At 49.2% G+C, this 26046-nt stretch overlaps 1 protein-coding gene across 3 annotated transcripts in view; it reads left to right on the forward strand.

Moving 5' to 3' along the window:
* Nucleotides 1-26046, forward strand: part of CUX1 (cut-like homeobox 1) — a 365653-nt gene that overhangs the window by 73207 nt on the left and 266400 nt on the right. For all 3 annotated transcript variants that reach the window (XM_012663953.1, XM_012663954.1, XM_012663952.1), the window contains exon 2: nt 6976-7086. In XM_012663953.1, the coding sequence (XP_012519407.1) occupies nt 6976-7086 (111 nt within the window). The remainder of the gene's footprint in view (nt 1-6975; nt 7087-26046) is intronic.

Genomic DNA, 26046 nt, shown 5'->3' on the forward strand with positions numbered 1-26046 from the left:
CCACGCTGACCACCTGCCTGTGACATGCCCCAGCACTCTGCAAAGTGCTGGGAATCCCACGGTGAGCAGAGTGCGGTGAGCAGAGTGCGGGCCTCGCTGCAGCTCCCGGCACGTGGGGGCCAGCGTTAGCCCCGTGCTCAGGCAGAGCGGATGTTGCGGGAAGGGCCTGGGGAGCGAGCACACGTTACTGCCTTCTGCAGTGTGGCGGGAGTGGGTGGGGAAGTGGTATTTGAGCATTTCATGGAAGAGAGAAAGGAAAAGCCTCCAAGCCTAGCGAAGAGCCTATGCCATTGTCCAGGGGGAAAGAAGGGCACCAGCCCTCGGGGGTCATGAGAAGAAGGCCAGCTTGCTGGTTCAGGGTGCTGGGGGGCCCTCAGTGGTCTCATCCCAGCCCCCTAGGAAGTCAAAGAAGTCTCCTGAGCAGCGAATAGCATGTCCCCTTTCCTAGAGGGGGCGTGTCCTGGGTCGGGACACCCACTCTGGCCTACAGGTCGGACATCGCATCACAGAATAACGAAGCTGTAATTCAGACTTTTGTATCACGTGGTGTGAGTCAAAGGTTGTGAGTGGGAACGTGAGGGGGAAGGATTAAGTGTCTGAAAAACATTTGGGAAACAGGAGGTCCGACCTGGCTCTCAACCTAAACTTACAAAATAAATGAAATCATTAACGGCCAATTTGGGAATCCTACAAGGCTCTCCTTTAAATGGAGCCCACTGTGTGTCCACACGCACTTGAAGAGGACAGAGTGAACTTGTGGGCACCCTTCTGGGCATGAGGGATCCTCGGTACCTGTCAGTGCTTCAAAGCCTAGGTATTGTAGGGGAAAAATGAGATTTTAAGAGAGAAATGTTTACTTTTTAGGAGTAGATATTACATTTACATGCACAAAATGCAAAAGGTATCCAAATGTAGCCTTTAAAGGACCCCCACCCCTTGCCAGGTGCCCCTCTGTTAAATTACCAGCATCTTGTGCTTGTGTGGCCTTCCAGAGACTCCTGTGTATATAGAAGCAAATTTTATACGTATATGTATATCTGTGTATCTGCAGTGGATCGCTCGTGGACATATTTTGGGGAGGTAGTTTCGCATTTCTAATTGAGCACAGTTATTTTTGCACAGCACCCCCCACCCCAGCCCCTCTAACCACTTATATGCCAAAGCCAGGCTGGCCTCCGCTCACCGACAGCACTTTCCCGTCCCCGTTCTGCCTGGGTGACCGTGATGAGGCTTGTCCTTGCTCCGAGGCCCCACTGTGTCGTGTGGAGTATAGTGCTGGGTGCTGGGTCAGCCCTGATGGGGGGGAAGAGGGTGATGGAGACTAAGCCCCTCTCCCCACAGGCCCCAGCTAAGACGGGCATGTCTCATGAAAACTCAGAGCTGTCTCTCGCTGGAAGTATTTTCTCCCTTTTCTAACCTCTTCTTCTGTTTTTGTTCCACGGCCTGGTCCCTGTGTCCTGTCGTTCTTTCATGCCTGCCTCGTTCGCTCTGCTGGACTCTGGGCACCTGGAGGTCAGGGTCGGCCTCCAGTTCCTCTGTACTGGTGTGTGGTTGCTGGTGGCAGAAAGAATTGGGATCTGAGGTCAAGTGTGTGGCTTTGATGGTACAGAAAATTCACCTGGATGAGGTGTTTACTGTGCCAGGAGCTTGAGATGCATTGTCTTAATTATCTCCAGAGAGGGGAGGTCACCTGCCCACAACCACACAGGTCACAGTAGGGATGGAGCCTGGATCCCAGTCCAGGGTTTTGTGACGTCACTGAATGAAGGGTCTTTAGATATTTTGAGTAGGAGGCTGGGACGGTGATGGAGGCTGGTGGGTGGGTGTGGGCCCACCACCCCTTTCTCGCCAGAACACCTGCCATTCGTCAAATGATTCTGTTGTTGGAAACAAAACAAAAAAATGCTCTCAGGACTACCCAGTGCAGGAACCACACTGGCCTTTCCCTTTTTGCACGAGTAATCTATTTTTTTCACTAACATAAACCATTTACAATTTTTATATAGGATGCGCTGCTTGATGAGTTTGACAGATAATCCCTAAAGAAACATCAGATGAATTAACTCTTTGGGTTAAAGTTTGAGATAATAAAATGAAGATATTAATGTTGCTGATGTGGTTGGCCCAGGCATGTTTTCCCCGCTACTCCAGGGGTGCTGCAGGGAGGACACCTCCTTCGTAGGCCTGGAAGGAGCCCACCCTCTGGAGCCTGGGCATCTGCAGGGAGCCTGTGCAGGCTGGGGACTTAAGAGAGAGAGAATCTCAGCAAACGTGGTAGGGGCGCTGCAGGTGCCCCCCAGTTCAAAACCCACAAACAGCTGGCATGCATACTTTAAGGAGGAACAGTTCCAAACTGATTACCGACATTGTTACAATACTTAATATATTTGGGGGAAAAAAATTCCCACAATTTCCTTTAAACAGGCAGCAAGTTATGTGGTAGTTTTTTTCATTTTTTGTTTTTAATACATCTTTAATACTTGGCTGAAAGGCTGGAGTTCAGACAGAGAGAAACTTAATATGTTAAGAGCTTTGCCCTTAGAGGATCTGTCAGAAATGGAGAGAAAACATCCCAGAAGTTATAATCGGTGAGGAAAACAGGATTCCAGCCATCCACCGTTCTCGGGCAGGACACCAGCGTCATGGAATGAGGCTGCCTCTGCGCACACAGCCCTCGGTTTCAGAGATGAGAGGAGACGCCAGCAGCTAGGCCCCCACGGTGGACGATCCCCAGCCTTGGCCTTGGCCCAGGAAGCTCTTCTGAGGAGGGGCACTGCCCTCTGGGGCTCCCATCCTGTAGCAGCCTTTACGGAATGGAGAGAGGGATACCACTTACGGAGTCTACACCTGGCCAACTGTAGTCTGATGACTTGGGTTGGGGCTGGACGAGGCCCAGTGAGTGTCGGGGGCCAGGTTGGGGCTGGAACCTGGGCTGTGCAGATCCAAAGCAAGGTTTTTCCCTGGACCCCACTTATCCTGACGTTAGTCACCATGATCACTCGGAAAGATAAAAACACGCTGTCTGCATTCTCAGTAAAAACAGACAGACATTTTCTCAGTAAAATTTTTGGCTTTTTCAGCCTTGTTGGAAGTGCCAGGTCCTGAGCCTCTTGTCAGCTTGCCGACCTCCTATGACCTGGGATCTGGGGCCCTCAGGTGTTTCCAGCAGGAGAGAACTTCTAGATGGTTCTGAGGGGACGCCCTCCTTTGCCTTTCCCTGGGAGAGTTCTGGCTGGGCTGGGGGTGTTTTCCGTGGCAGCCGCCGCCTCCTCCACCGCCGCCTCGTTAACACGCCTGAGACTGGCCAGTGGGCAGTATGTTGTACAAGAAGCAGCTGTTGTTTGACAAGGGACGTGCTCACCTCACTCTCTGAATCCCCAGACCAAGAGGCCGTCGGTTCCAGGCCTCTGCCCCCTGCAGGTGGACACACTAACTGCGAACACAGACGCTCCGTGTCACGAGGTTGTTTGTTGCACACATTATGTAATGTGTATTTCCATAACTATATGTGTATGTGCTTTTTCACATTAGGATTTTGAAAGTTAACCTATATTGCAGTTTTTCCAACTAGATAATACATGCATATGGCAAAATAATCGGAACTCTCCTCATGGGTCCCTCCTGAGAGCCAAGCATGGTTACAAATTTCTTCTGTGTCTTTTTAGAGATAATCTCAGCCTATGCGAGCATATGTACAGATAAACATTGTTTGCACTTTGCTTTTTGGCTTGAGCTATATCTTGACGATCATACAGTACACGTAGGACTATGGGTTTTTTTAAGCGTTGCAGAATAATCCGTGAGCGGCTATGCCAACAGGCAGTTGCTGGACATGTAGGTTGGTTCCAGGGTTTTTGCTCTTTGTGACTTTTTAATGCCTTTCAAATGTGGGGGCTCTCTGTTTTTTCCCTTTTTAAATTTGTCCCATGACTCATGGGCCGCGGGGTCTGTATTTGAGTCCCCACCCCCACCTTCCCAAATGCGTTACATTCCCCTGTTAATGTGTCATTATATTTGACACTTTGAGTATAGGCAGACTTGGTAGATAATAAAACAGTATTTGGCTTATGTTTAATAGCCGTCTCCTCCCTGTGCCTGAGAACGCCTTAGCGTCCTTCAAAGGGATTTGGTGATGGGCATCCCTCCACCCCCTGCTAAGGGACTCGGTCAAAATTGTGAGCCTTAAATCTGACCAGCCCGATCTGGGGCGGTGGAAGCTCCACGAATTGGTGGCAGCTCAGCTTCTCCTCCTCGCTGTGCCAATCTGTTTCTGTGGTGGCGGGTGGCAGCACAGTGTTAAATTTGGAGACCCCCATTGGTTTCCCATGCCGACCTGCATATGTCTGCGAGCGTGGGGCAGGGAGCGCGGTGGACCCCTGTCGAGTCCCCGACTGCCAGCAGCAAGTTGCCTCCTGCGAGCTGGTTCTGCAGCCCCGTGATCAAGGTGGGTCTGCCTCGAGTTGGGCCACCTGTTTCAGCTCAGCCCTCCTCGCTCTGGCTTCCTGAGCGGTCTGCCTAGGGAGAGGCGGATGGGGAGCCAAGGGGGACAGAGGGGCCTACAGACCCCGTGCCCTTCTGGCATCCCCCACAAAGTGTCCCCCACTCTCCCCACCTGACGGGAAGGCAGGGGCCGGGGCTGGGACCCTGCAGTCACCTTGGTACGTGCAGCATCCTGCACCTGGCCGGCTGGAAGAAGTCAGCAGACGCCCACTGACTGGGTGACCCCCGCCCAAGGCTTCCATTCAGTGGAGGAAGCAGGGACCCTGTGGAAAGCAGTCGTGTTCTTTTGTTTTTCTCTAAGTTTTCTGTGTCTGTGTGCGATTGGAATGAAACATCGACTTTTTTTCTTTTTTGTCATATTTCAATATTGGCTTTTTCTCCCCCTTCTTGAAGTCTCCTTTTATAACTTCTTCTGCTGCTGCTTAAATATAGATGTCGAAGTCCTCCTCCTTCCCAGATTGTTTATATTTCTGCGGAGCCTTCTGCTCGTCTGGGACTGCTCTTCTCTCCTCCCCACTCTACCACATTGGTCTCCGTTGCTCTTTTTTCCCTGCCTTCCCTTAACTGGGATGCGTTTCAAATGTGGTCTATCAAAATGTTCAGTGTTTCCCTCTTTTCTGCAATAGCTTTGACATCTGTTCTTGAATCCTAGCCCACGTTATTCTTTAGGACTTGTTTGCCCAAGGTTTACTTTAATGCCAGAAATACTAAGGGGAGAGTGTGGTATGGTGGTTCTCCCCCCATCGCTGGTTTGTTAGGGTTTTTTCCCCCTCTCCCCTCCTTTCTAAACTCTCCGGTTTCTGAGCTGACAGCACGCTGGATGTGTGTTCCAGCACTCTGTCATCCTGTCTGGCAGTGGCCCACCCCGTAGTGGCACCAACGAAGCGTTTACAGCAGGGCTTACAGACTTGCTGGGTTATTTCCACCGAGAAGGAAGGCAGGTGGGACTCGGTAAGGTGGGCGGAGAGAGACTTTCCTCGCTTCCTGGAGGTCTGGTGATGATCTTCAGCTTTGACCAAACACACCTTTCGGCCCTTGCTTCGTTGGGTTTCTGCTCTGCTGGGTCACAGGGTAGTGGTCCCTGTCATTGAGAAACCACTTGGAGCAGCCACCTTGAATCTAAGCAGAATGTGCTGCCGTGTGTCTTTAGTCACTGAAGCGACTCAGCAAGAAAACAGGCCTTTTGGTGGCTACGGCAACGTGTCCTTGTCCTCCTGCTGTCAGCCTGGAGCACCATTCTGGGCCCATCTGCTGCAGGCTTGTTTGAAACAGATTCTCTTGGCAGCTCCTCCCAGAATTTCGGAGGCCAGGACACGGATTCTTGGACGCACTGAGTGTCAGTTGGTCGTGCGTAGCAGAGGCCAAAGCCCTCAGACCCTGGCAGGTCCTCTCGTACGGCACCCACTCCTGGTGGTCCTCAGAGTTCCTGTGCGAGTAACATGATTTGAGAAAAACCATTACTTCCAGGTGCCTCGTTTCCGAAAAGTTTACAAGATATTGGAAATAATTATTCTTGGAATTTACCTCTTAAAGGTCCCTCTTGAAAACTAATAATAGGTTCATGGTCCCAAACATGATGCTTGACTTAAAGGAAGCTCACAATAAGTATTTGTTGAATGAAAACAAATCAAGGCTGGGTATGGTGGCTCATGCCTATAATCCTAGCACTCTGGGAGGCCGAAATGGGAGGATCGCTTGAGGCCATGAGTTCGAGACCAGCCTGGGCACAAGCGAGACCCTATCTCTACAGAAAAAAAAAAATAGAAAAATTAGCCAGGTATGGTGGTGCATACCTGTGGTCCCAGCTACTCAGGAGTCTGAGGCAGGAGGACCGCTTGAGCCCGAGATTTTGAGGTCGCAGTGAGCTAGGATAACCTCATTGCACACTAGCTGAGGCGACAGAGTGAGACTGTCTCAATAAAAAGAAAGAAAGAAAACAAACAACTCAGTCGTAGGGGGGTGTTCCCTGCCATTGAGAAGCCACTTGGAGCGGCCACCTTGAATCAGCACACACGGTCCCAGGCCCACACGTTGAAGGACAGCCAGGCAGAGTGCCCCTATAAGCGGGCAGAGCTCAGCAGAGAGACCAGTGCCCCGCCCCAGATAGCTGGAAGAGGTACTTGTGAAGAACAGACAGGAGCGGCTCCAGGGAGGGGCGTGCATTGGCCTGATGGGTTTTAGCAGGAAGATGTTTCTGTGTGTTCTGTTATAGGGACAGAGTCATCTGTGGAGTGCGTGTAGATGCACGATGCACCAAGCTGGGCAAGTTTGGTTTTCTCAGACCAGTGCGCGTGGGGTGGATGGCTTGCTTTCATTCCCTTCCTGCTGCCCCTCAGCCCCTCCTCTGCCAATGAGTTAAAAATCCCTGGAGCCACTGGGGTCTCTACCCAGCGTTGTGGTCAAATGCAAATATGATCTCCCCTGATAGAAGGCGCAATTACAGTCTTGCTTTTCCTTTTTTGTTTTTCTCAACAGAGAGAACTCGATGCCACCGCAACGGTATTGGCGAACCGGCAAGATGAAAGTGAGCAGTCCAGAAAGCGGCTTATCGAGCAGAGCCGAGAGTTCAAGAAGAACACTCCAGAGGTGAGGTGGGGTTACCCTCGAAATCTCTTTGAAGGGGTCTTATTATTCCGGTACACATTCACACGACGTGTCGTAGGCATTTCATTTTCATCAAACGTGTGGCAAACAGCCTGCTTCTTTCTCCGATGTCCTCAGCCCCATTGCAGCAGGCTGCATGCCACCACACAGCCTGTGGGGATGTCGCCCTTGATAGGTTGTCTATATATAATAAAGCCCAAGCTAATTCCAAATGCAGATACCGAACAAACTGGGTATGAGAGAGTTTGCGGGCAGGTGTGTGGATGTGTCAGACCCTCGAACCCAGCCCAGCCTCTGGCCCCATGTTGGGTAGCCACCAAAGTCCACGAAGGACTCTCGGGGCCTGCCTCCCTGGTGCTGGGGCAGGCAGAGTGTGTCTGGAGGCTGCACACATCTGAGAGTATCCACGTGCCGATACTGCTTGTAAGACAGACGTTGAGTCTGCAAGGGCCTTTTAAATGCCTCTGTGTTTCTTGAAATAATCTGTAAAGGGCACTGGGAATGTCCTTGTCACCTGCTCCCTTTTTTTTTCTTGCATATGTGCTTTAGGAGGGCCGATGTTGAGAGTCACTGGGGCCACATTTGCCTAGTCTGTTTCTAGGTCCCTTTTTCCCTTCTGTCTCTGTCAAGGGTATAGTAAGAAATAAAAAAGAAGCAAGAGTGTCACAGATGGAGGAGCAGACCTGGGCATTGCTTTGGCGGAGGTGGGGTGGGGGGTATCTTCTGCCAGTTGGGCCCCGATGGTTCTCTTGCCATGGGCTCCCACCGCGGCCTCTGCACTGCCCCTTGGATGGGAGGGCTCCCAGGCCTTGGGAATCTTCCCACAGCTCTCAGTTCTTCCATGTAGGACAAAGGAACAGGCCTGGAAGCAAAGCCGCTTTCTGGGAGAGATGCCCCTAACTCGTATAATATGATATTTCTGAAAAATAAGGTGTGAATTGAATTTTTAAAAGTGGACTCATTTAAAATGTTTCGAAGGAGCTTTGCTGTTGAAGGCAGTGCTATCTTGAATCATTTTGGAAAACAAATTATTAACCCTCTATTTTAGAATAAATGTTTCAGAAGAAAGCAGGGTAGGAAGAAAGAAGGTTCCAGCAGTAGACGCACCTAAAAGGTTCAGATCTTAGACCACTGCTTACCCTCCGTCTCTGCCTGCCCTTCAGTGTGGGTCTTCACGTCTGCTCAGAGCAGAATCTTGGGTCGGAGTCACTGCTGCGTGGGCGCTGCTGCCCTCTGTGTGGCTGTCGGAGGGTGGGGGGCCCCGTTCTCTCGGTTCAGCCTAGTGGGTGAAGGCAGGAGCCAGCGGCAGCCTCTGTTCCTGTCTCTCAGCTGCTGCAGAGCAGACCTTCCTCAAGGGCCCGTTGTGGGGTTGCCCGAGCTCTCGGCCTTGCCTCTGTTTCTCTAGGCTGACCCGCTTCCCGTCCATCTCTCGAGCCACTCTTGGCGCTATTCCTGTATCTAGCTGTGGCCGCTGTCCCGTGTTCTCACTGCCCTTCCCTTGGTTACCAGATGTCCTGGGGTTTCCCTAGACAATCCTAAAGAAGAACAAGGCCATCCTTTTGAGGCAACAGGCAACAAATAAATAACTACAATCTGTCACACAGTCAGGGTGGGACGGAGCAGAGAACTGGGTCCCGGGTAGGCCTCAGAAATCCCAGAATCCTCAGCGGTGAATGGCGGTGCCCGTGGAGGTGGAGCATCCTCCCCTCCGGCTGCCTCAACCCTAGTGAGGCTGCTGGGTGTTGATCGAGCTGCATTGAGCCCTGTCCCTCTGTCGGCGCCCAGTGGGCCTGTCCTGCACGAGCTAGTAGGCAGCTCACGTGGCTCGTGTTGAATCTCACATCAGTTACTCAAAAAAACCTGGCCTCAAACTTTGCCTTTTTATCTCCTTCTAACCCCAATAAACAGAAGAGGCTCAGGGAGGGGGCAGCCTGGTTGGCAAATGGCATTTGGGGCATTTCTTTTCAGGGCACCTGAATAGACATTGTATTCTCTGGGGGCCGGAACCCCACCTGCAAGGGATGGAGGGGGTGGGAGGAGGCCGTCGTGCTTATTCCCGGCCTGACTTCTGCCAGGTGGTCACAGCCAGCGCCCGCTCCCTCCTCTTCTGCTGCAGTAAGGAGGGTCTTCCTGTGGCACGAGTGTCTGGGGAGGCTGGGGGCTGGGGCTTTGCTTGCACTTGCCTGTCTGAGGGTCATCCTGGAAATCTCTGTGGGGCCCCATGGGAAGCCTAACCCAAAAGTGACCCAATTCACTTGTTCTACGGGCCGGAATCTTCTGCCGGAAATTTTGAAGCCACTTAAAGTCAGAGTGGTGGTGAGAATGGGTACTGCAGGCAGAGTCCTCTGGGGTGCACAGGGGTGCGTGTGGGGCTCTGACAGCATATGTGTGTGTAGCTCTGATAGCATGTGTGGCACGGGCCTCTGACAGCACGTGTGGAGCCTCAGGCGAGTGCGTGGCCTGGGCCAAGAGAGGGTATTGAATCATCACTTGTTTGGGATGTCAGTGTCGAGGAGCCCTGACATTGGTCACTTCCTCTGGCTATACCTCCAGACAGGTCATTACATAACCAAGAAGTAGATTAACACACGCTATGGAGGTAACACTTCTAGAAATTGCACATTTGAAAAAGAAAGTTGCCTAGAGCTTCGTTCTGCAGGGTAAAAAAAACCTGGCTTGTTGGCAGGGAAGACCTCCTGTTCCTTAGGGACAAGGCCCGGGATTCTCGAGGCCTCGCGTGTGGTAGAGCCAGGGCCGGTGGTGTTCTTGCTGCCATTGCACCAAGTGTGTTGGTTCTCGATGAAAACGCCCAAGTCCCTCTTTGTTCTGAGAAGGGAGAAAATTTCCTCCTGGTGTCTGTTGAGTGTCTGACATGTCTAACATGTAGGATTAGGCACCACCCAAGAGAATTCAGAGGTCAGTAAGGTTTAGTCTCCTCATCAGGGAGTTCATATTTTCTCAGACTAGCCCTTCCCAGAAGCCACTGGGGAAAAAAGGTGGGCTGTGATGGGGAGGTATCTGGGAAGGCCGGGGAGGGGTGCTATGTGGTGGGAGCAGCCACAGGAACATCAGGACGTGGGCACCGAGGTAGCTAGAAGCCTTGAATGCTTTTTATTTAGAATGAATTTTTTAAAGTTTCAGTGTCATGTCATTAGATGAATGCATGTGTAGTCACTTGATATTATTATTATTGTTATTATTGTTATTTTTAGAGACAGGGGCTTGCTCTGTTGCTCAGGCTGGAGTGCAGTGGCCTGATCATAGCTTTCTGCAGCCTCAAACTCCTGGGCTCAAGTGATTGTCCCGCCTCAGTCTCCAGAAGAGCTGGGATTACAGGTGTGAGCCCCTGCTCCCGGCCGCTTATGTCTTTTTGATCCAAAGTTGTAGTTAATTTGAAGGAAATTGCAGTTATCCTGTGAATAAAATTCTATGCTTTTTGTTTGAGTCAATCAAGAGTCCTTTTAGAAACAAAAATGTTTTTAAATATTGTAACTGAACATCCATGGCCTATTGAATTAAGAATCAGTAGTTGAACATAGTAGACAGTGGGTATTTCTAGGGCGTCTTCTTTGCATGGTTATTACTGCAGGTGACTTACTGGCCATGTGTATTTGGGCAAATTACGTACCTCCCAAAGTCTTAGTTTCATCATCTATAAAAAAAAGTAATGACAGGGCCCAACTCACAGGGTTGCTGTGTGTGCATGCGTGTGTGCGTACATGCAAAGGGCTCCACAGAGGCTTGGCACCTAGAGTCCAGTCCAGTCTGTGTTGTTAGTGTTAACTTGGAGCACTCACTAGCTAACATATTAGATGCAGTTGATTCCTGCTCCTCAAAGCCAGCTTGAGGAACTTTTAAAAAAACAAGAACAGCTATAGGTAGTTTTTGGCTTAAAGTGTTTCAAAAGTTGGTTTGTAAAAACAATCATTTTACAAGTATTTATTGAACACCTTCCATGTGCTAGACGGTTTGACTCTGAGGACAAAATTCTATCACTGTTCTTGAAAAGTTTCTTATCTTTCTTACCAAGCAAATAGAACGCAATCATACAGCATGTTGAGTGCTGGGATGGTATGCCTGGAATCTTCCTGCCGTAGACTTTCCCCACAGAAACCCTCTTATGTCAGTGGTGATAAAAGTTCTCTGGATAAGCCACATATGGCTCAGTAACCCTTCTTGTGGATAAACAGTTCTGCTTTTTGAGCTTTGGTTCTTAACCTTTAAAATATCGGTGAATGTTAAGGTTCCGCTACCCTGAGAACTGCACGTGTTTGCACACAGTTACTGGTGGACCCCTCAGCACGCATCATGCGCTCCTGGTTTGGGACACATTTCCCTGGGCCCACAGCGCGGTTTCAGTTTGCCACGCCACGAGCACCACGTGGGTCTCCTCCCTCCTCTTCCTCCTTGTGCCCCAGGGCCGGAGGGGATCAAAGAGGGAGGTGGCCGGTGCTGAGCAGGGACCAGCTGTGCCCTGGCCCTGGGCTGGGTGCTGGGGACTGGGAGGTGCATGGAGGGTGATGTGGGGCTCCGCAGGCTGGTGGCAGCTTTCTGGAAGTCTGATTGTGGTAGAGCGGTGTGTATGGTGGAGACCAGAAGCCTGCCTCCCACACCCCCCGGAGATGTCTCTTAGCCTTCTCATTTGCCCTTTCCTTTTCTGTTGCTTTGATCAGAGGTTGAACTCTCAGTCTCCTGCATGTGATTCCAGAGGTCTTTCCTGGTCTCAGGTGCCTGGGGATGGACGAGGCCACAAGCACCTGGGAACTGAGTTACTTCTCTTCAGGCACTGTGAGAAGGATCACTCCAGGGCTTCATGATTCTGCCTGGGAATTGCGTGTCTATTCCGTTAAGTTTTAAGTTTGCTCCTGGGGTAAACGTTTGTCTGAGGATCCCACAGCGACTTCTCGGCCAAGCCAGGACGTGAACCCGCGCAGTCTGGCTCCTGAGCCTGTGCCTTAACGGGCTCCCTGACAAGACGAGGGTCCAGAGCTAACCCAGATGGGCTTCGTGCAGCCAAGGCCCTTAAGGTGAGGTCACGGGAGGTTGCAGGGAATGCGCTGCCTGTGACTTGCAGTCCCAGCTCACTGGCCCTGCCCTAGGGGGTTCAGGGGACTGGGTTGGGGGGCGTGGCTAGGCAGGTTGGGGCTGAGGTGTGACGTCCTCCCTGGAGAAACCTGCAGCAGAGGCCTTGCTTCAGGCCTGTGCCATTTAATGTGACGCTTGACTGTCAGGAGGGTGGTCTTCAGTGTCGGACTTGCTTCCAGGAAGAGCGCAGGGGCCGTTTTGTTTTGTTCTGCTGCTTTTCAGTTTGGGAAGAGCCATCCTTTATAGGGGCAAGAAAAGAGGAGAACCGCATTCCTGAGATGCAGCAATTTTATCATAAACCAGCCTCAGGGCTCATCCTCGTCACTCAGTGGGCCCAGTCCTACCCCAGAATGTTTCTCGGTTGGCGTGGAGGACTTCGTTAGGTTAATTGGGCCCTTCGCTCCGCGCAGCAAGCTGAACTGCAGCTAAAGGGCTCTCGTGGGTCATTGTTCCCCCTGATGTATTTTTGCCTAAACATTTCTGGATCTCTGGAGCGTTAATCCTAATGACGCCTGGTCCACCCTGCTAGCAGTCTGCGTCTGTGCTTTCTACATCTGTCCTGCCCAAGTGCTGTGACGTCTCTCCCCTGTCTCTGGCCCTGACCACTGGGGGCCCAGTTCCCTGTGGTCAGGACTGGGGACCGGCTGCCTCTTGCTCACTCGCTGTCTGCCCCAGGGAGAGGTCTTGTGCGCAATGCCAGGAGCAGCCCCCTCGGTCACAACACGTGACTCAGCATGCCCAGTTTGTGACAAGGGACACCCTCTCTGCTGCTCACATAACTGCCATCCACTGGCTTTTGTGTTTTGAGTCTCCTGACATCTTAATTTGCCTTTTCTACCTCAGGCCTAGAGTGTCTTCTGATCTTTACGTTCCTGGGTAACTGGTGAAAAACCAGGCTTGGGAGCTGTCTTGAGACGTGACCTGGAGAGAAATCTCACGCTGTCGCCGAGATGGGCTAGATTTGTCAACTCCCTCCGGGCGCCGGCAGGTGGGGCGAGGGGAGGGGTCTCTTCTTGTTCTCGACAGGATGTGCTGTTTCTGAGGTGAGCCAGGAAATGATGTGCTCAGCGCCGACTCCTTGACACCTCAGCTGCTCCCTTCTTGCCGAGGTGAGGAAGACAAAAGAATGAAAGACGCGAACTTGACGACTCACTTTCACTCCCTGTGAGAAGGGAGTCAGAAGGGTGGGGGTGGCGGAGGGTAGTAATATATAGTTGTGGCCTGGGCCCAGATGCATTTAGTCACTGCCTCAACAGCCTTTATATAGACACTGCAGGAGTGACTCAGCCTGGAAAGAGAGAGTCACTTAAAAATAAAGTTGCGACTCCAGCGGACACGTGCTTGCAGGCTGCCCCCGGATGGCGTTGCCGGGGCCTGGCGGGAGCCTGGTGGGCGTCCTCAGGTAACTAAGGTGAGGGCCGTCGGGATAACCCCATCATGGAATTGGTACGAGGATTCAGTGAGGTCACATGTGCTCCCTGATGCTGTTTAAACCCGAAACAGTGTCCAGACTTTGTCAGCTACTCCTCCACAGGTTTGTGGTAGCCACTGGACTCTCACCTCCTCTCTTGTTTTCAACAGATTTTGTTTCAGTCCTCATTAGAGTCTAAAACCACCTCACCCCACCTCATTTTCCTTGTATCATGTTGGACACGTTGAGTTGGAGTAATCAAAGGCCCGCAGCACTGATTTGACAAACCAACCACGGCTTTTAGAGAGGAGGGCACACCAGGCTCGTCCTAACAGGAAGGACAGTGACAGAGGAGGTCTCTGAACTGGGAAGAAAGACTTGGGACCCAGGGTGGTCACACACTGGGGATATGAACACCTCCCACTACACAGCAGGCAGCAGACCTTGGGGACTTGGGGAATGTGGCTGCAGCAGCTCTGAATCCACAGCACAGGTACTTTGTCCCACTTCTAAAGCCCGAGGGCCAGCAGGGCAGGAGCTGTGTCTCCGTCCTGTTTATATTCAGCCCTGTACCTTGAACACTGTGGCAACTGATGACTGCAGTTGAAAGGTTCTATGGCGTTTATAGCATTCACGTAGAAATCTTTTCTTTCCGTAATAATTTTTTAAAAATGTTAATCACATCACTCTATAAGATTTATTTCTCAAACAGGCAGATAAATTTTATTTGATGATTCAGTTTCATTTAATTTTTTGTGCAAAATTCAAAAAAAAATTTCAAGAATTGCCTTTCTTTGGCAGTTCCTCAAAAAGTTAAACCTGGGCCGGGCGCAGTGGCTCACGCCTGTAATCCTAGCACTCTGGGAGGTTGAGGTGGGAGGATCACTTGAGCCCAGAAGTTGGAGGTTGTAGTGAGCTGTGATGAGGCCACTACACTACAGCCTGGATGACAGAGCGAGACTCGGTCTCAGGAAAAAAAAAAAAAAAAGTTCTGGAATTAGTGGTGATAGTCGCACAACTTTGTGAATGTGCTGAATACCACCTAATTGTACACTGTAAAAGGGTGAGTTTTATGGCATGTAAATTACATTTCAATAGAGCTGTTATTATTATTTTTAAATTCCTATCTTCATGGGGGTGTGGGAAGTCCTCAAACAGGTTTTTTATTCAGCTGTTTTCTCTTAGTCCTCTGAAGAAACTCCCCACATGAAAGAATCTTGTGAATTTTCATCTTTGTGGTGGCGACTTAGTTTAAAAAAAGGCCACTCCAGTATTTGGCAAAATTATAAATCCCAAATAATCAACTTGGGTGTTTAATCATTCTAGAATCACCCACTGTTAAGTTATAATAAGACTTTAACTAGAAAAAGTTTAAAAATTAAGAGTGAACTTTTTAACTGTTACCAATTAAGAACTCTTAAAGCCAGTTTATCAACCCAAGAAGTTATTTTCTCATGTCTTTTGGGTCCCTAGGGAAGAAAAGCTGCCTTGAGTAATGAATGCACGTCAACCTAATTCAGCCCCAGGTCAGGAATGACTGGTGGCCACGTTATTCGGCTGCATTCCAGAAAGACCCTACAGCAGGCTTGGGGCACCAGGGAGGCCTGTTGAGCAGAGGAATTAGCCTGGGCTCCTGCGCATTTGGCGCATCGTGTGGTAGTCAAGACCTGGCTTCATTGCTCAATATCGTGACCTCAGCAGCCTTGGGACAGAAACTTCACCTCAGTTCCTTCGTCTGTGAAAATCATATTCTGCCTGCTTCAAGGGGTCCTGGAAGGTAAATGTCTAGTCTCAGACCAGGAGTGGACTGGATAACTAGTTAGTGGTGAGAGGCAGTGACCTTGAGCAAGGTCACAACCAGTTCTGAGACTTGGACCCTTATTTGTCAGCAGAAAAACTGATAATATCCCAGCTGCTAGGAGGGTGACATGAATTAAAATGCCCAGTGCATTTTTGTAGTTGCTCAATATAGACTTTTCTTCCTCTCTTTTTTCCTTCCCTTCCTTTCTTATAAAGTAGTGCCAAGCCCCTTCCGAGGCCAGCACAGTCTGAGATACAGCACGGGCGGAGAGAGCAGGTTCCAGCTCTCACAGAGTCTCCGCCCTGGCGGGGGCGGCAAACACATGACAGCAGAGGATTTCAGGTGGTGATAAGGACGAAAAGAGGACAGGTGGCTATGAGCGAGAGTGTGGATGGGGGAAGGCACTTGAGGGAGTCGGAGAAGGTTCCCACACTCTCTTTCTCACACACAAGGACGGGGCCTTTAGTGGAGATTTGGAAACAACCATTGATGAATTTGGGTGGGTTGTTTAGCACTGGGGTCCCCTAAATTTCTTTCATCTAAGGCCTGAGCATCTTTGTTGGCTCTTAGCATTCAGTTACTTTTAGACATCAGATTCTGTGTCCCTACCTCGTAAGACCAGGGATGCTATTTAATTAGGATATTAGAAAGTTCAGTCAGTGAATGCCACAGTTTGAGGGAGACCTGATTGTGTTTGTTGCCTGTGGCCCAGAAAAGTGAATTCTCAGGTAGTCAGTGAGGAGTTAACCTCTCAGGTTCTCTGTTCTGTGTCACCGGAAGCAGTCAGAGCTGTGTGTGGGGCTTGGCCCAGGGGCAGCTGCGTGGTATCTGAAGACCACACCAGCCACGCTTTCCTCCCGGGAGCATCTCGGGACAGACGGACAGTGCAGCCTCGCTCGCGGAAACGCCAGCAGGGCCGGCATTCCTTTTCCTTCCTGAGCCTTGCGTGGCCGCCTCCATGTGCCCGGCAGTTTTTAAAGGGCTATTTTAAGGATAGCAGACAGATTATCTGAGAGTTTAATAACTGTCAAAAGGAAAAGGCTGTCATTGGATTCACGTGTGGAATTTCAGTTGAAACTATGCTGAGTTATGTCACCTCTGAGGCTCCATTCTCTCATCCAAAAAATGGGAGTGATGACAATGACCTCACAGTGGTTATGGGTCAGACGAGTGCGGCAGAATATCCAGAACAGCCCTGGCAAGTAGTGGAAGTTCAGTAAATGACGTGCCGTGTGTACTTCATTAAAATCTACTCTTTTAAAGGAAAAATTGTGTTTAGGAGTGGGTTTTAAAGCTATAAACGAACACTAAACTAAAAAAAAAAGAAAACACAACACTTAAATCATAGGGTGGACCCTAATTTCTACTGCAGACTTGAATAGATTTGGTAAAATGTAATATTTTCTTTTTCCATATGTGTCCGGGTAGTTTTCTCTCCCTTTGCACTAGTTTTACCTTTATGGAGTGGAGATATCCGCTGCTGGGTGCTCTTCTTGGAAGCTGTTCTTTGAGAGTAGCCCATAATTTGTCGTTCTGGTCAATAACCTCACCTGAAATGCATTTGGAATGGAGAACGTCTTTGTGTATAGGATGCAGTAATAACTTGGGTAGAGAAAAGAGCTCGCTGCCTTTTCTCAATAAATATCCTTGTTGAGCACAATTTTTAAGGTATAATGGCTAAATGTGAAAGCCGTGAGATGTGGTTAAAATCACAGTGAACTATTATTATTTATCGAGTCCTTAGCAGTAGCCAAGCAATATGCTAAGTGCATCACTGCCTTTTCTCTGCTCCTGGAAGTCACCTGAGGGAGGTGGGCATCATCACTGCCGTAAGCCCCCCGCCTGCCAGGATTTACCGAGGCAGACAGGCCCTGACAATGGGACCATAACCACAGAGCACACTGTCTGTTAGGTTCCAGAAGTCAGGTTTCTAGTCACTTAATTGTAAGCAACAACTGTTCTGTTTAAAAAAAAAAAAAGTGCTTTGAGGGTTGCTTCTAAGTGGTATACTCATTTAAAGGGGTGTGTGGAGTGCATTTTGTGGGAGCACACCCAGGGAGGAGCAGTCTGCTACAGGCTGAAATTTGACACTCTCCGGAGAATGCTTCTTCACTTAAGGAATTGACTATAAACCAAAGCACAGGAAGATCTTCCCTTCCGTTCTGAGATTGTGTCAGTCGACAAAGAGTCAGTGGGATGCGGAGTTCCACTGACCCTGAGAGCTGTTGTCTTGGGGTTTTCTTTCTTTGGCCAGGGCTGGGGTGGGTGGGCTAACCCCTGACCATCGATTGCTGACTGATGTCCGCTCTCGGTTTTAACTTGCAAGTGTGAGTTGCATGAAAAGTAAGTTTACAAGGAGCATTACCAGCCTGTCGTGCAGAGTGTAGTAATTTTGTTTGCGGCCCAGTATTTTAATAGGAAGACACTGCGGTCTAGTCGGTGTAGTTGAAGGAGCATTTACTTGGGACTCAGGACACGTAGGTGCTAATTCTGACTTTGCCACCAACTAGAGATATGAGCAGGCCACGTCACTTCTGTTGTTTGTCCTGAGAAAGGAGGTGCAGGCAAAGTTCCGTGTGGCAGAGAACTGCACAGGCCTCTGGAGCAGGGCCGCCTCCTGCTTCCGAAGGTTCCCTTGTGTCTGTCTGCTCCCTGTGGGCCCAAGACTCAGGCACAGCCCTCTCTTCTGGTTAGGCATCGCCTACCCGAGAGTGAGGTTTTCCTACCTAGAATTCATTCCTGTGTGCAGCAGGTATTCATGGCAATCCCGTTGTGTGTGGAGTGGGGTGCACCAGGCAGACTTTGTTTTAAGAGCTCTGGTAACTTGAGGGGCGCAGTGATAATAGCTTTTAACAACAGCTGGCATTTATTGATCACTTACTATGTGCCAAGCACCATTCTAGACACTTTAAATGAATTGACTGATTTAGCTCTCACAGGATGCTTATCTGTTTCAAAGAGAGGGAAACTGAGGCCCAGAGAGGAGGGGTAACTTGCCTGGCAAAGCTGGCTGGAGGTTCTGAATCCAGGCAGACTGACGGCAGGTCTGTGCCAGACCAGGTCCCTGGGGAGTGTCCCCAGAGCCCCTGCAGCTACCGTCCCCTGCCGGGCTTGCCAGCAGACAGCTTTTCCTGTGTGTTTAGGGGAGAGAGAGATTGAACTGCTGCTCAAGTGGGTCATTTGCATCTGGAGGCAGTTTCAAGCTTCAGGACCCCCCGCTTGGTGGTTCCCTACTTCACATTTGAGAGGTCACCATTTTTAGCTCAGAAGGCCTGTTGGAGCCCCAGTTTGACCCATTCACTGACTCTGCACTTGGGACGCTTTCAAAGAGGGCCTGCTACAAAGCGGTCTGTGACAAAGTGTCTCAGATTTGACAGCTCTGTGACAGCTCAACTCTTGCTGGGGACGCCTGGTGGGGGCCGGGGGTGGGGCACGCTCAGCTCCTGACACTTCCCATAGCAGCCGCCACGCTGTGGGATGAGAATACCACATTCGTAAGGTATGGGTTACACTTCTGCTCTAAAAAAGTTTTACATCAAACTGATCCTGCACACGTTTCTTTGAAGAATTTCTTGTCTGAGGGGTGGCCACACAGGTGGACCCAGAAGGTATAGACACCTCCACCTTCCCTTGAGCCACACTCGAAAATACGATCTCTGGTTACAGGGTGTGCCCTCGTCAGCTTGGCCAGGTGTGGCCAGGTAGTTGAATGTTGTTATCCCTCTGGCTAGCTGCCAGCACCTGTTCTGGCCACCTCCTTACTGACACTCAGTGATAGCCGATTTTTGGTCATTCAAGGAGTGTGCAGTGGTACTTTGTTTACTTTGTGTTTCCTTATTTCTAACTTAGGTAAACATCTTTTTGTGCAATGACCGGCCTGTATACCATGTCCTCTTTTGTGTCTTCCCAGATGGTATTATTCTCCTGTTTTCCTACTGGGCTGTTTGCTGTTTTCTTACCAATTAGTAGGAAATTTTAATATTCTGAGTCTAAATCCTTCATTGAGTGTGTACATTGCTGATATCTCCTCCCAGGCCACAGCTTGTCTTTGCTCTATGTTTATGGTGCCATTTGTCATGTAGAAGATGTTCATTTTCATGCAGGTGAGTTTTCCCCCCATTTTTCCCTGTAAGGTTTATGTGTTTTTTGCATCTTACTTGGGAAATCTTTCCCACACTGACGTTGTAAAGAATCTCCTGTGTTTCCTTGCAGCGGGTTTTTGATTTTGCTTTTCCCTCCAGGCCTGGGGTGCCTTCCTGTGGCTGGGGACTCATTTTATCTTTTTCCCTCGGGAGCCCCTCCTCCATCCCAGAACACCTTTCCCCAGCGAGCTGCCCTCCGCAGCTCCACCAGGTACACGCTCTGCTGCTCGGCTCCCTGGTCTGTCCCCGTCGTCTGTCCCGGCCCCACCGTGTGTTGATAATTCTTACTGTATGATTACCGTGCCGTTAGCAAGTCTTGGCGTCTGGGAGGCAAGACGCTGTCCTCACCGCTCCACGACATTGTCTAGACCGTGCTTGGTGCTTTATCCTTCCATGCGGTTCTTAGAATCATTTATTCGGCACCATTAAAAAAAATTCCTATTTTTTAAATAGAAATTTTAAATGGACTTTTATTGGAATTTCATTGACGATGCAGATTTGGAGGGGCTTTATGAGGTGTTTTAGAGTTTTGACAGGATTATTTTAGGTCTCATTCTTAGGCAAATTTCATTCCCTGCATGGCTCACGGGATCCATGAAAACTACATGGACTTAACTTACTCTGGTTCATTGTGTGGACACAAAATAGTCAAAATTGAAGGATTGATCATTGTAGTCTGGAGTGAGGCATAAAAATAAACCCCACTCTGTTATCATAGGTGGCTGTGATTAAGATCGAGGGAAAGGTCGGCTCGGGGCCTCCCAACATTGACAGTTTCCTTCGGAAGATTAAGTGCGTCTTCATTTTTGGCCCAGGTCATCAGTAGCTTAAAGCCATTACTGTCTATTGGCTGTTTGGTTTGTCTGAAATATGGGGCTGGTCTCAGCCTATTTCCCTGGGGTCAGATGTGTTCACATAATCAGAGTGCCAGGAACCAGTACCGTGTGCGGGTGTGCGTTCAAATTAGCCTTCTCTGGGGAGGAGTTCACAATGCCAGCAACACGCACAGAGATGTTGTTTTGCAGCTCTGCATCTTAAAACATGTGTTATTAGTGGAGTGTTTTCAAGCTTGTTCTTGAGATAGGCTCGTTTAGCCACAGTTACATGTGCTTTTGAAGATGACCGTTTATGAAGCTGTCCACTGTGGGCAAAGTGAAGAAAAATGAAGATTCCTTCTCTGTTGATGTGAGCTCAGGGATTTTCACGGGCCCGGTACCATTCCCATGACCTAGTCAGAGAAGGGTTGATAGCTTCTGTTTTCTAGAATTAAACGTTGAAGACAAGTATATTTTTATTTATTTTGTTTATATATAAATAACTTATGAAAAATATCTCACGTCTGTTTAATTGATTGTTTGGCCTCAATAAAGAAAAAAATACTGGTTCCAACAGTGAAATGAGACAAGGAAGTGATCTGTGATTACCAAGCTAGACATGAACAAATTAAAAAATATGATCAGGGTAGGTTAGGCTAATAAGTGAAGAATAAAACATGTGGTTTAACTCTTTTTGCTGTTATAAGGGGATGTGATATTTTTATTTTTGCTGAAATCAGATTTTGAGATGCACTTTTCATTCATACTTGAAACAAGATAAAATGTTGGACTGTATATTAATTTTCTTGATTATAAGTATAGGAAATGAATTCGTTGATAACCCTTTTAAAGTAAATGAGCTGATATATATTAGAACCAGAAGAGCTGAGAGTCGTTTTTATTTTTAAATTCTTTTTGCATTAACACATCTGTAGTGTTGAGGAATATATGGAAAATTGAAATAGTGCTTCTATCCTGCCGTGTCTCCAGTGTGTCAATAAATCACTTTTTTTTTCCTTTTAAAATGTCTGGCCTTGTAATTTATGTTTGCATAACCCATTACTAAATTCATAGTAGGTGTTTTAGTTGGCAGGCATTATTCCAAGAATTCTGAGGAGTTTAAAAAAATACAGATCTTTTGTTAGTATTAATATTTAAGTGAACATTTTCCTTTTTGAAAAAAAAAAAAGATTTTTGAAAAATAATTTGGAGCTAGTTCTCTACGTTTTTGTTAGGCAAACAATTTTAAAGCTGTATTGCCACATTATCAATTGTTTTGAATTTCTTAATGGATTTGATGGTTTTCCTTTCTTTTCATTTTTAAATTAAAACTGGGAAGAAGAAAATGATTTTGATATTAAGATTGTACAAATTTCTATATAACTTTCAGTGGGTTTCATGTTACATAAAAAATAAAAATTTCTGTTTTAGTCATTTTTAAATTTCTTGCCTGTTTCAGTTATAGAGTGAAGATGAATATATTCATTCATTTACTGTACTCTTTGGTATTTGAGCAGAAATAGAAATGTCCAGGGTTTGTTCGCATACTTGTGGCTTACCTTTGAGACTTTCTAATTTTTAACCAGACATTTAAAAATAACTATTATGTCTTTTAGCCCTAAGTTAGAAAAGGTTTTAGAGCATTACTTTGAAATGATGAACAAAAGTTATTTCTGTTTTCTATCGTAAAAGTTTTAAAAAGTGATGTTTAGTCGTTAAAAAGCCAGAAGGGGGCCATTTATGGTGTGCTGGCGAAGTTCGCTTTATTTGATCATTCCTCCTGTCTCTTCTCTCGCCCTCATCAGCTGGTTAATGATGTTCTCAATATAAAATATGGATCTCCACCCATTGAAATCACTGCGGTCGGTCAGGAGAGGAATCGTTTCTATCCCAAGGAGCCTTAAGACAGTTGCAATGAAGTCTGTAATGTTTTCAGTCTCTTTGTGAGATAGAATGCCTATTACTGTGCAAAAGGATAGTAGTATGTTAAAAATTCAGAATTTAACATGCTCTAACTATGATCTAAAAGTCAAGTTGTGTAACATACGTTTGAAAATCTCCCTCTGACTTCCTCCCACCTAAGTTGGGGATTAAAAGCAATGACAATTTTATGATTGTTAATTTTAAAGATAGCTTATTTGACATTTGTTAAAGTGCCTTATTTTCAGTGTTATTTTGTTATTAGAGATGTTTATTCTGGTTGTATTGCTCTGATGATCTTCCACACTCGCAGAACAATTTTGTTTGGATTCAAAAGTGCCTCTTCTATTTCTGTATTTGTTTCTAGAACCTTTGTGGGGCGGTCGTTATCCATTCTTCCTGGCAAGGTGCAGGATTTCAAGAATCTATTGCACTTTAAAAAACTCAGCTGTCAGCCGAGAGCCTCTCCTGACTTAAGGAAACAGCATCGCAGCTTTTGGTAGATGAGAAACACATTTTATGGCTCTTGGTGAGGTTTTCTTCCCCCGCTCCATCCACCTCCTCATCCTCTTCCTCCTTCCCTGTCCCTGGACTCCCGGCCTGTTGTCATGGGACTTGTGGTTGTGTCCCAGAAAGCGCTTCCACCAGGGGATGGTGCTGCGCCAGAAGCTGGGAGAAAAGAAAAAGGAGGTGTTTATCGCCCCGAAGACGCCTTCCAACTTTTATTATTAACTCCTTTCCAAAGTAAACTTTCAGGTTTGTTTCAAGTCAGTTCTGGCCAAAGTACAGTTGGGTTTGTCGTGTTCTCTAGGAGTAGAGGGAAAACAGCATCAACCTGGGCGGGGAGGCGGAGGAGGAGGAGGAATAAGGGCGCACTCAGTGAAGCGGGCAGCGCGGATCTGCACGGCAGCTGCCGGGGCGGATTGGCTGTGGGGACTGCAGCACATGAATGGACCAGGCATGGCCCATCCGCCCTTGCACGGCTCATGTCCTGCAGTTGACACGCTGGCACGTCTGCTGTGGGTGCCCGGCACTCCTCTGGGGCACTCACTCCTGGCCCAGCCGGGGAGGTTGGCATGGAGATGGACTGTTTCCATATAAAGTAGTAAATGAGAATATTGAGAGGGCAGCGCCCAGTGTATGTTTAGAGCAAGAGACAGGGCGCTGCGGGATGTGTAGGGGCCTGGACCTGGTGTGGCGCCGGAATGGGGCTGTCACCAGATGTGAACAGCGTCGGGCGGGGGGGAGGGACGGTGGTGATGTTGGACAGCAAGGGTGAAGAGCTTGGACTTCCCTCTGTCTAAGGCCTTGCCAAGGGTCAGAGGGTACACGTGGGAGTGACATGGCCAGGCTTATGTTTTGGGTTGATGTCACATGCTGCAGCATGGTTATTCAGGGAACAGAGGTGACGCCAGAACAGCTTGGGCACTGTCGTAGTGGACTTGGCGAGACACATGCTCTTAAAATAAGAAATCGGGAGTTACGTCTTATCTGTTCAACAAATATCTGTAGTGGACCGACTGTCTGCCAGGCAGTTCCAGTCCCTGAGGCTGCAGCAGGGAGCAGGACACCCAGGTCCCTGCCCTGGCGGTGCTGATGTTCTGGTGGGGAGACAGACAAGAACGCAGCAGGCAGGGAAGAGCTGTTCCGGGGCTGCGGGGTGGGGTGCTGACTGCGGACCTGGGGACGTACAGACGGTGAATTTGGGAAATGCCTGGCTGAGAAGGACGGGGAAGAGGCAGGGTGCAGCTGGGGAAGGACCAGGTTTGAGAGGGTGGGTTTCCCCTCCCTGCGGGGAGCAGCCCTGAGCTTGTTTCTAGGTGGGGGTGGTAGGGAGAAACAGAGCATCCGAAGAGAGGCAGCCCATCCTTCCAGAATAAGATCAAAGTCTCAGGGTGTGGGAGGAGACGGAAGGAGACGGGGTCGGGCCCACTGGCTGGCTGGCAGGAGTAAGTTCAGGGAGGTAGTAAGTTCAGGGAGGTACTAACGGGGTGAGGGCCAGAAGGTCAGGCGGGTCCCAGGTGTGGCGTGGGTTTCCCGGGGAAGTAGGAAAAAGGATTGTCCTTCAGGGTGACTGGGGGCCAAGTGCACAGAGAGAGGACAAGGAGAAGAAAGCACAGCTTGAGGGCAGTTTGGGGTGGGGGGTTATGGGCATGCCCTGCGGCCCTGAGTGTGTGGGGAAAGGGTGTTGGGAGGCCAGGAGAGGACACTGCTCGGACACCAGCCCTGCAGTCCGCATGGGCCTCCTTGCTTCGGGGTTTTGCTTCCATCACCCCATCAGAGCTCCCTGTCACTTTCCCTACTTGCATTGGCCTGGACACTTTTGAAACCATGTAGGACCAGCCACCTAGAGGTCACCAGGTCAGGCTTCACGGCACTTAGAACTGTCACGGTTAATAAAGCAACTTCATTCCCAGCCATGCAGGAGCTACCCCGTGTCAGCATTTTCCTGACTTAGCTAATCAGAAAAATCTCCTGGGTGTGTGCTTGTTAAAAATACTGTCCCTGGGCTCCACCCTGGACTTAGTGAGACATAATCCCCCAGGAAGGGCCTGGGGACCTGCATTTAGAACCAGCACCTGGAATTCTTACTCAGAGGCTAGTTTGGGGTGCCAGACTCCCTCCTGACTTGTGGTATCCACCGGGCTCCCTCCCTTGGCCTCCCTCCAGGGCCCACCCTGCCCAGCCTTCTCCTGCCTGCTCCCGTGACCGGGATGGGATGACTTCTTCCTCCAGGTGTTGATTTAGGATGTGTCCTCCTCTGTGGCCGTGGTTTGCATTTCTGTCTCCCCTACAAAGTAGATGCCTGGGGAGTGTGTGCTGTGTGGCCACCTGAGACCTGGCCCTAGGGTGTCAGGGCAGCCCCCAGAGAGGAGCCCCCTGTGAACAGATGTTTTTCCTGGGGGCGTTGTTACATCCTGTAGGGCAGCTGGGAACCACCCTGGGTTCAGGTGTGGAGACAAATGTTGCCATGATGTATAGACGTTAACAGTGTTCTTTGGGTTATCTCCTTACTCATACACGAGGAAATCAAGATCTGTGTCTTGCCCGAGGCCACTGCATGGACAGAGACAGCACGGGGTGGCTGTAGGATTATTTTTGAGCAAAGATTAATCATGTTTTGGCTTAGGACAGGGTTATTCAAATGTTTGAGTCCCTGGGAGTGGGGCATGAGGGGGTCATGGGGGTGTCCCGGAAGCCCTGCTGCCTTGGCCCTTACTGTCTGAGGGCCTGTGGCAGGTTGTGCATTGAGATGACAAACAGCTGCCTTTGGAGTGCGGAGGGGGAGAAATCTGGCCCTTGCCCAGAGTAGAGTTTAGTGGTAGCGGTTTCTGTAGTGTTCTCAGTACAGTGCCTTGAGGTGTGCGTGCTTTGTGCGAATTAAAGCAGTCTTACAAGCAGAATGTGTGACTAATAATAATCCTAGACGCTCACACTCTGAGCTACAACACATCAGGTGCAGCTCAGCTGTGCGTTCTGTGACCCTCTCGCGACATCCTGAGTTGGGCTGTCACTGCCGCCTCTTGCAGGGCAGGAGAGGAAGGTTTGACTTGCTTGAGGCCGCCCGGCTGGGCAGTGGCTGAGTCAGGGTCCAAGTGGCTCCTGCAGGGTGGCACGTAGCACCACTGAGCCCCCAGCCGAGCCAGGCTGCCATTTCTCTGTCATCGATGTTAGAAGTTTTCTACTTATTCACTACACTGTCACCAGCACTTGCTAGCAAATTTGAGTTCAGCAGACACCAGAGATTTTTTTTTTTTTTTTTTTTTT

Source organism: Propithecus coquereli, unplaced genomic scaffold, assembly GCF_000956105.1.
Source record: "Propithecus coquereli isolate 6110/MARCELLA unplaced genomic scaffold, Pcoq_1.0 Scaffold840, whole genome shotgun sequence".
NCBI classification, from domain to species: Eukaryota; Metazoa; Chordata; class Mammalia; order Primates; family Indriidae; genus Propithecus; species Propithecus coquereli.